This window comes from Wyeomyia smithii, chromosome 3 (genome assembly GCF_029784165.1).
Source record: "Wyeomyia smithii strain HCP4-BCI-WySm-NY-G18 chromosome 3, ASM2978416v1, whole genome shotgun sequence".
NCBI lineage: Eukaryota > Metazoa > Arthropoda > Insecta > Diptera > Culicidae > Wyeomyia > Wyeomyia smithii.
The window spans coordinates 265,225,960-265,236,690 of record NC_073696.1 but is presented as its reverse complement, the minus strand read 5'-3'; the positions used below and the strand labels follow the sequence as shown (position 1 = coordinate 265,236,690).

The 10,731-nt window shown below is 40.3% G+C and overlaps 1 protein-coding gene across 1 annotated transcript in view; it reads left to right on the top strand.

The window, feature by feature from the left end:
* The first annotated feature begins 869 nt into the window (after positions 1–869).
* The window catches only part of LOC129726512 (microtubule-associated protein futsch), a 208,848-nt gene continuing 198,986 nt past the window's right edge, over positions 870–10,731 (top strand). Inside the window, exon 1 of the mRNA XM_055683324.1 lies at positions 870–2,388. Coding sequence (XP_055539299.1) covers positions 2,067–2,388 — 322 coding nt within the window. The 5' untranslated portion in view covers positions 870–2,066. The remainder of the gene's footprint in view (positions 2,389–10,731) is intronic.

The window sequence follows — 10,731 nt, the reverse complement described above, 5'->3', positions numbered from 1 at the left end:
GGTTCGGCTTTTCCGAGGCCATTCAAGCGCATCTACGTAACAAATCTGTGAAAGTTCTCGTCAAAAGCGCGCGATCGTGTGATCGTGATCGCGGCAGGCCTGTGTGGTGGCGCCCAGTGCAGTGCACTGCAGTGGACGTGGACGGAGGACCGCTGCCGCCAGGTGCACTGCAGAAGCAAGCAATCAAAATCTTCGTTTTCGTTTTCGCTAATCGAGAGGCTCTTCCGGCACTCCTTCGCGTTCGTGTGCCTACCTCATGGACTGGATTCATCCATGTGCAATGAGTAATCAAATCATATGGTTCGACTCTGGGAGGCCGAGCGAGGAGAAGAAAGCGATAAACCGGAGAGAATGCATTAATGTTGGATACGGGAAAGGAAGAAAATTGAAAATTTTGGAGAGCGAAACTGCGGCGCGCATTCGATGAAAGGCAGAGAAGCCCCGAAAAATTGCATGCTTGCGAATTTTGCCCGTTTTGAGGTTAAAAACTGGTTTTAAAACCCCTTCACTTGATCGAAAAAAAAAACGTCGCGACAGAGCGCATGATGGAGTGGAGAACCACACCGGGAGCCTGAGACTCAGAGCCCACGTGCTCCGGTGCTGGTGACTGGTGCTAGCGGACCGCTAGCACTACTCCGCTTTGCCTGATTTGTTGGGAATGCAGAAGCCATGCGCATACTGGATCTCCTTTTTTCGATGGAATCAAAGAGCGAGTGAGAATGAGAGAGAAGTAGAGAAAGAGAAAGAGAGAGAGAGAGAGAGAGAGAGCAAAAGAAATTAAGCTTCTCGCTGCCTTGGGGATTTGGAGTTTTTTTGACGGTTGCTTGAATCCGCTGCTTCTGGCTGGCAAATGGTTAGGCTGACCGTGCTCTCCGATGTCATACCGAAATCGTTTTCGCAGAAAGTGGTGACTTGGCTCCTAGACTCTGTAAACGCCGGTCGCAGTGTCTTCTCCAGTGCTGAACATCCGATAAATATATTACCCAAAAGAATCAAAGGCTATATCTATATCTACTAACAGTTGAAGCAGCAGGATAAAGGAAGAAAAAACGCAAGCAGAATAAACCATGCGATTTTGATATTTGTTTGTTATAAGAAAGAGTTAAAAATCTGTTAGAAAAAGAAAAGAGCAAAATTGTCTTCGCGACAATTTCATCGTTCAAGTTTTGCGGGAGTTTTCCATAGGGACAAATTGGCTGTTCCGATTAATTTTTTTCCTCAATCCCAGCCATAGATGAAAAAGTGTTATTTCTGAGTTTTCCATTTCCACCCAGTGGTATTCTGTAGCCTTTTCTTCGGGTTTTCTTCCGCGTTCGACAGCAACAAAGTGATCTAGCTGTAACAGCAAAAATTAAATAAAATTTCGTGACCGCAAGGAAAATTTTCATTGATCTGTCTGTGTGTCCGTAGAAAAAAAAAAAAGGGTATACGGCCGAATATCCCTGATCGGAAGAAAGAAGAAGTAGCAGTAGTGTAACAAAAAAAAATTTCCTTCTTGGTCTTAGTAGTACGGTGTGTGTGGAAAATCGAAGTATTTTCCGAAGTGAGAGGAAAGATTGAATTTGCGCCAGAGTGAGTTTTCCTAGCGAGAGAAAGAGTGGCTAACTTACGGTAAGGACAAAAACGAACAATACGCGGAAAAGGTTATTACAGATTTCAACTTTCCTCGCTGCTTTTCCACGCACTACTGCCGGAGAGCAGCTGGACGGACGTGAGCGAGAGAGAAAGAGATCCGAAAAGTGAAGCTGGAAATTGAAGGCACGAGGCTAGTGTGTTAGTGAACTCCATCGCGTCTGACAGATCCTGAAGAAACTTTTCGTAATACGGGTGCGGCCATACTGACACGCACGCACACCAGCCAGCAACCAGTCAGCGAACGGATCAGACCTGTGACAATTTGGTGTGGAGTTTCAAACCAGACAGTTTCGTCTGAGGTGATTTGTCGTGAGATTGTCCTTCTTGTCAAAAAGAAAAACCCACTAGTCAACCGCTGAAAGTTCGAATCGTTCGGGAAGAAAACCAGCAAAGCCTCCCTTGTCAAACTGTCCAATCTGTCTGCTAGCGAAATGTCGGGGGATCAAAGTGGTCCCTTGGAGTTGAACGGCACCGGCGGCGGTGTGACCCCCGGCGGTGACGGTGGCAGCAATGGTGCCCTTGCGGATGGTACCATGAACGGTGGCACCGCTAGTCCCGGGGGTGGAGGAGGCAGTGAGGCAGGCGGTACCGGCGGTCTGGGCGCTGGAGACGCTGGCTGCTCGGATGGAGGGCCGCCCAGCATCGTCGGCGTCGGACCGCCGAGTCCGCTAACCGGGTGCTATCTGCTGATTGTCATCGGTGAGCCACACTCTCAGGACCACAAGGATATCATTCTGCAGCGGTTGATTAAAGGTAAGTGTGTTCTTTTTTGTGGTTTGTAGGAGGGAGAACGTAATGGCTGCTAGTGCTATCCAATTACGTCACTTCTGGGGTGTTTGATGACGAGGATAAACGCATTGGCTTATGCTGGAAGGGAAAAGTTCTAGTCATCGTTGGAATTTGTCTCATTTAATACTTTATAGCTTCCATTATTTTTATACACAGCAATTTATCCATTTTTTGGGTATTGGATGACGTAAAAACTTTGAGCTAAGAATCAACTTATCTGAACCTGTTAGATTCATGGCTTGTTATAAGGGCACTACGGCCGTAATCCTGAAACGGGTCGCTTTCATAATTCCGTTTTGCATTACTCAATTACATTCAGTAATCCTAAAGAAACAGATGACATTTTTATTCTTGATTAACTGACATGACACACATAATTCTTGAGCCAAAAAATGGAGATTTATTATAAACTAAACCGGTAAACTTCGAACTGTTGTTCCAATGAAATGACAATCAATGTGCGGCGTCTAATAATCTAACATTACCTACTTAAAAATATAAAACTAAACTTATTTCACCGATGGTAAAATATGACAATAGCAGTTTTCCATTCAATTCAGGTGGGCCTCCAGAACATCTCTGTGCAATCTCTCAGCCAGTTGATTTGACTTTTGTTGATTTTTTTTGAATCCCGAGCAATTTTGAAGTGTCGTATGATGAGTTTTAGGGTAATTTTTCTAAACTCAGTGGGATAATTAATACCATCAATCGTTTTGGCTCGTGGCAGAACTCAAAGATTTGTCCTAGTGAAATTTTTATTTGAAAAATATAAATGGTTTGAGTAATCAGACTGCAGCAGAAGTTTACCTAAACCAAATGAATCTAATGTAGAATGTTGCAGAAACTAATTAAAAACCAACACAAACATTACTTCGAAATATTTAAATAAATATACTTTAAGTATTAAGAGTCGAGAGTCTAATACGCTGAGGGTAAAAGGTTCAGTCAACACAAAACATACTTCTTAACAGTAATTGTCGCATTTGTTTCACATTAGCAACACGGGCTTTCTATATAAATTTTGCATGGAAGATTGAGTTCGTTCGTTGAAACTGCGACTGATACAAAAGAACGCTTCTCCAATTGCATTCTGCATTGACGATCCAATGTCAGATTTTTCCCCCAGTTCCCTTACTAATGTAGGCAACTTCATTTACCTATAAGCACTCCAATCACAAACAGCAGGAATTCACCCCTAACTAGCGTAAAAAGCTTTTTCACTCAACATTTCAAGAACTTCCCTCATCAACACTTTTTTGTTTACCTGGCAACCGCCATGACAACGTATTCCAATATTATAGTAATTTGATGAAGTTGTTCTTACAACGAATGGCCTTGAAAATTGCCTCATTACGCCTTTCGAACTTTTCCACTTGATTTCCATTAGTTTTATGGCATATAAACCTGACGCAGAACAGAGTATAAAACTTACAGAAACGGCGTCATTTAAAGCCGTCGGTATCCGTTACTGAGTTAAATCATGATGTTCGAACATCAATTTATTTTTATTTACGTAGATATTTTATTCCTCTTAAATGATCCTCAAAAAACCTCACAAGTATTTGGGATATATTGGGAACATCACAGAACTTTTAGCTTTTGGCTTTTTAAAGCGCTGCACAAAGTGACGATATGTCTTCGAGAGAGTTTCTCAGTTTTGTAAGTACTTTATTCGGGTGGTAAAATTTTTGGCCTAGGGGCAGTTTACACTGAAATGAAATGAATAACTTTTTTGTTACTTGATAACATTGATAACTTTCTCCATAAAAATTGTAGAACAAACCATTTTGAGAAAGTTTGCAGAAGACCAAAAAAATTTATTCATCAACCCTACTTTAAAAATGTACGTGACAACTCCGTTATCGTGATTTATTCGTTGTTTGAATCTTACCAAATTTAAGCTAATGTTGATTGACACATTTATTAAAGAAAGTATGTCGCTATCTTCAAGTTTAGAGGACTTCCCTCTGCTTCTTTTATTTTCTGGGACATTTATCACAAGGATTAATTTGTGATTTAGCAGGTATTTGCAACTAATTTCAGGATTATTTTGTTTGAAAACTTATTTCCTTCAATTATATAATTATCATACTGGGTTCAAAGGAGATTTATTAGAATTTTACGGAAAAATCAACAAGCGAAGGAAATAAATGTCTAAGTAAAACAACAATGCACACTGGACCAAAATTGAAATCTAGCAGAACGAAATTATTAGCGCTCTCAGGGTTTGACCAATCGGTTTGCGATCTTCTACAAAGTTTCTTGGTATAGTTAGGGCCTCTCCATTTGGATGTTTGCATTAGTTCGGAATCTAGCCGCGAAAGTGACGCTGTGATGCCAACTTCTATCCCTTACACGCTAGAGCTTTGAAGGTTTCGACAAAGTTGTAGATCTCTGAATTTTATGAACCCTTACCGAACATACGAAATTGCTAACTGTTCAAGTTTCAGAGATCGACGAGTTTTTAGAAAATTTATCTGAATTTCACGTTTTATTGTGATAATTTTATAAGTTCGCTCGAATTGATTTCTTACAATTTTTTCTCGAAAGAAATGGAATAATTATGTCATTTTCTTACGAGTACAGAAGTTTTTGAAGTACTTAAGTGAAAATATGACACAGAATTTGATAAAAAAATGAACAGTTTTGTCAATTAGATATCTCATCGGTTAGCAAGTTTTAGCAAACCATGATTTTTTCTAAAAATTGTCCTTTAAAACATCTTTATTTTCTGAATTTTTGAGAGATGTGTTTTTTTGTGTTTTTGTGATATTTGAATTTGAGTACAACCATAAATTTCATGTAAAAATACAATTGCTATGTACTTATTGCATGGAATACACAGTCCAGTGCTCTGATATTTTTCTGTATTTCAAAACTAAATTTTTCGGCAAATGCCAATAGATATCATACCGGTTCCAAAAATACCCACATTTGGTGATATTCGACCAAATGGGCTGTTTTCCGGTAATCGAATGTCACAATCTTGGAATTCAAAACGACACCTGAGGTCGATTTCTGACCTCTGCGCATCACCTCGATATTGAAAATACCAATATTGGGTGGTAATTAATCATTTTGTTGTTGCACCATGGAATTCAAAATTATGCCTAGGTCGAATTCAGGTTTTTGAGAATCATCCCGATTCCGGAAGTACTCATATTAGATAGAATTGGGTAGCCTTTGGCTGTTCACCAGAAACCGGAATTAACAATCTTGCACTTCACAATTGCGTCCGGAGTTGACTTTCGGTTTTTTGGCCCTCATCTCGAATCCGGAAATTAAAAAAGTAAAAGCTTGATAATTTCATCGTGTTGCTCTGAAAATTATCACGGAAGAAACACCTATCACCTAAGGGTTATATGAGTCAATCTCGAGGTATAAAGTTTTTACGAAAACAATTTTCATCAAACAATCATTATTATTTAAGAATGACTGTTAATTTTCTAACCCAAAGAACAACCCAAGAAATGATTTTCTGGATTTTTTTGGTTATTGAGAAATCTAAAAAATTGAAGACGTTGTTTGTGAGACACGACCGCAAGTAAACGTAGAATTACGACAGCTTGTGTTTCTTGCAATAGATTAGGCAATATTCTCTATTGGAGCCACAATAAAATAACTCTTTGCAAATTATGTGGTGGTCCTACGGGAGTTCAAAATGACATCTGGGTCAATATTTTGCCTATAGATATCATACCGGTTCTGAAAATACTCACATTTGGTGATATTCGAACATTTTGAGCTGTTTTCCGGTAATCGAATGTCACAATCTTGGAATTCAAAACGACACATGAGGTCGATTTCTGACCTCTGCGCATCACCTCGATATTGAAAATACCCATATTGGGTGGTAATTAATCATTTTATGCTGTTCTCCAGAAGCCGGAAGTTGCACCATGGAATTCGAAATTATGCCTAGGTCGAATTCAGGTTTTTGGGAGTCATCCCGATTTCGGAAGTACTCATATTAGATAATATTGGGTAGCCTTTGGCTGTTCACCAGAAACAGGAATTGACAATCTTGCACTTCAAAATTGCGTCCGGAGTTGACTTTCGGTTTTTTGGGCTTCATCTCGAATCCGAAAATTTTCATATTGGGTAGTATTTGGCCATTTTAAGCCATTTAACAGTAACCAGATATCATCATCTTCCACTGTAAATGGCGTCTGGAGTAAGTTTTCGGACATTTTCCATCTACAGGTCGGACTCGATTATCCGGAGTTTTGAAAAACATTTCGCTCCGGATAATCGAATCCTCCGGATGATCGAGCCATTTTTAATTTTTTAATTTTCAATATCTTTCATTTAGAGCAGTGAGTTTACTATTATAGTATGTTGTACACAATACATGTACGAACGAAATAATTTAAAATTTGTCTTTAGACTGTTTGTCGACGTTTGTTATACATATATACGTAATAATAAATTATGTAATATTGATTATCTCAAAGATGTAAAAACCAAATGAAATAATTCAGAACTATCATTAGAAAGACAGCTTTTGCTTCGAGGGATTAAAGGAAATATTTTCCAGAAAATATAATAGAATTTGATTTGATTTAGGTATTTACCTGTTTTATTATCTTAAATATGAAGAAGAATTGAGGTGTTACATATCTAGACCCTGTACGATTTTGACAACAGTCATGATTTTTTTTTTCTATTTTCTATGATCTATGATTTCAAATCGTTATTGATTTCGCTTGATGAGTTTTGGTTTAATAATCCAGGAGTATCCGGAACACCACCGAACAGGCTTGTGGTTCTAAGTACTGCATTCATCATGGCCATAATATTACGAAAATATGTTCCGGCCATAAATTCGAAACCGGTTGACCGATAGTAGTTGTCCTCATCGGCAACTAAAAACCATAATACCTTGCTTTTGGAGGTTGTTGAGTAAGAATTGGTTGGAAAAACGACGAGCAAACTGCTAAAAACGAACTACCTAAACAGAACGGGGCGTTGTTGTTACGATTTTGAACAACCCCGAAACTCCAAATGACCCGGAAGACGAAAGTACATTATAGAAATACAGAAGAAAAAAAAATACTCCGGATAATCGAGCCCCGGATAATCGGGCCCCGGATAATCGAGTCTCCGGATAATCGAGTCCGACCTGTATTTGATTCTGAAAAAGGTCATTCTAGATGATATTTGATAACTTTATTTACCAAAAGTTTCAACTATGGATTTCTCTAGAAATGATCCGGCTCCAAATTGTATGTTATTTAGCGTTGTTTTCAGTTCTGATTGGTAGGAATTTGCGTCAAAACGAGGTTCTATATTTTTCAATAGTACAAATTTTATCACCATAAAATCACAATTTCTCGCTATTTGATCACTCTTAGCTAATTTTCCAATCGATTGCTGCAAAAATAAAGGAAATTTGTTGAAAACTGACTGAGTTATTAGCATTTGAAATTGGAAAATTTTATCAATGTTTTTTCTTTACGAAATGTTTTTTCTTTACGAAAATTTCCAGAAAATAAATTTTTATATTTAAAGTTGTAGGGTTTTTAATTTTATTTAAGTTATTAAACATTCGTCGCTATTTATTAATTTTAATTCGCCATAGCGGACGAAAACATGCGTGTAGGCATGTTTTTGAGCTCTTAATTCGTTTTTTTTTATTAATTCCTGCTCCGTTTTCGCGACAAACTCGCTGGAATAGATCTTGCGCTTCAAGTTTCGGTACCACATCGATATTCAGCCGCTTCATCTCCTCCAACGATCGCTTCGAGTAGTGGGCCGACGCCGAATCTGGCCAGAACACCGTGTCTTTGCCCTTTTGGTATTTTTTGATGAACGACGCAACTTCTGACAGGCACTTCGTACTATAAATTTTCCCGTCCACGGCCAGCCTGGAGCGAAAGAAGAGCAACTTTGACATTCCCTTCTCGCTGATTGTCAGCCACAGCAGCACCTTCTTGGGGAACTCGGTGTGTGAAATAAATTTCACCTCGGAGCTCACTTCCTTCGTGGGAGAAGTGAAATACGAAGTACCCTGCCAGTCGTTGCCATCCAGGGTGAGATAGGTTTCGTCGTCCATCACCACGTCGCGATTCGGCGGGAAAATCGACTTGACCATCTTATTCAACCGCTGTCACTGCATCATTGCCTGCAGCTCCGAGACCAGTGGACGGGACTGCCGCTTCCTGACATGTATGTCCATGTTCTCCAGATACTTTTCACTGTTTTACCGCATGCGCCAATCGCACGCAGCGATTTAGCCATTTTTCCCTCGGTCTTCCTCTTCAGCATCCATTGAAGCTTCTTGTCGCTCAGGGTCGTTGGCCGTCCGGAACCGGGCCTTCTTTTGATGCTCTGATCGTTGTCCAATAGTGTCAAGATGTTGTAGATGCCAGAACGGGCATACCCGGCGTCCACGAAGTGCCGCACGATGTCCGTTTTTTAGAACGGCGGAGTACCGTTCTTTGAACGCGCACACTTCTGGGCTCATGGGTTACTATGATTGATGATGCATGAGTAGTTTCGATTGAAGGTAAACCCATGAAAAATCAGCAATTTTTGTCCTTTTTTACCGCAAACGTTATTGTTTTATTCTACGATCCTACTTAGTTGAAGATAAAATTATTTTATTTTTTCATCCATTCGATATCAAAAGACTTTTTAGCAAGGAACCTGAGAATACCTCACTACTCACACAGTTGAAACCTCTTCAGGAAATTATAATTGGTTCTTATTTTGGCAAGAGAATCTCGATATAGTAGGGATCAGTAGGAAAAGGCGAAAGCATATACACACAAACACGGATAAATAATAAACATGTCACTCACTGACCAGACACCCGGGACATGTCACAATAGATCAAATCAAGCTATACCACTGGTGTTTATCGAGAAAAACGTGAAAATCAATGCCACGTACTATAACACCGAGGTTCTGGAGAAGGTCGTGGCCCTGGTACTTCGGGACTTCTACGGGAAGGATCATTACGTCCTCCAAAAGGACAATGCACTGGTTCACACGGCGAATATCGTCCAAGCGTGGTGACGCGTCACGACGGGAGAATTTGACTGATTTCCTCAATAAAGTTTTTCGCCATCCCTGCTGGTAAAGCAGAACAAACATACAGTGAGCACTATGGACTAATTTGAGAAGCCTATTTCCAAGATTTGGGACGAGCTGCTAATGGAGAAGATGCGTGCTGCGAGCGATTTTTTCGGAAAATGTTTCAAGCTCGTCATACATCACAAAGACTCCCAGTTAATATGTCGTGAAGGTTGTCAAAAAACACTGTATCAATGAAAATTGATTCAGGAAAGAATATGTTGTATTTTATATTTTTAACATATTTTTACATTGTATTTAATCACGTTCTTATACTCCGAATATCAAATTTGCGTTTTTAATTCATTTTAAACTTAAGTAATCTCTTAACCTGATTCTTGCTTTTAAGAACCATCTTTACCGGGCTATCTTCCGGCATCCTTACGACATACCCAACTCACCGTTACCTGCCAATCTTAGCGTTGTGGACGATAGATGGCTCCCCAAGCAGCTCCTGCAGTTCGTGGTTCATTCGTCTTCTCCACATTCCGTTCTCCATCTGCAGTCCACTCGAAGACCGCAAGGGCGCGTTGGTCCTCCACAAGCATAGTCTATGTCTCATGCCCGTAGAGGACTGCCGGTCTGATCAGCGTTTTGTAGATGGCTAACTTGGTGCGATGACGAATTCTACTCGATCGGAGCGTCCTCCGGAGACCAACGTATGCGCGATTTCCTGCCATAATGCGCCGTTGATTTTTTCTGCTGGTATCATTACCAGTGCGCATAGATACACGAACTCATCGACCACCTCGATCTCATCACTACCAACTTGAACTTGAGGTGGGAGGTTAGCACTGTCTTTTCGTGAACGCCTTCCTTTCATGTACTTCGTCTTCGATGCATTGATGACCTGGCTTCGGGCTTTAGTCTGATATCCGCCATCTTCACAAAGTTCCGAGCCACAATGTCGATATCGTCGGCGAAACCAAACAGTTGAACCGACCTTTGGAATATCGTGCCACTCGTGTTAACCCCCGCTCTTCTAATAACAACTTCCAGGGCAATGTTAAACAGTTGGCACGAGAGACCATCACCTTGCCTTAAACCTCTTCGGGTTTCGAAAGGACTCGAGAGTGCCCCCGATACTCGAACTACACACATCACTCGATCCATCGTCGCTTTGACCAACCGCGTTAGTTTGTCCGGAAATCCGTAGTCGTGCATAATTTGCCATAGCTGATCTCGATCGATTGTGTCGTACGTCGATTTAAAATCGATAAACAAATGATG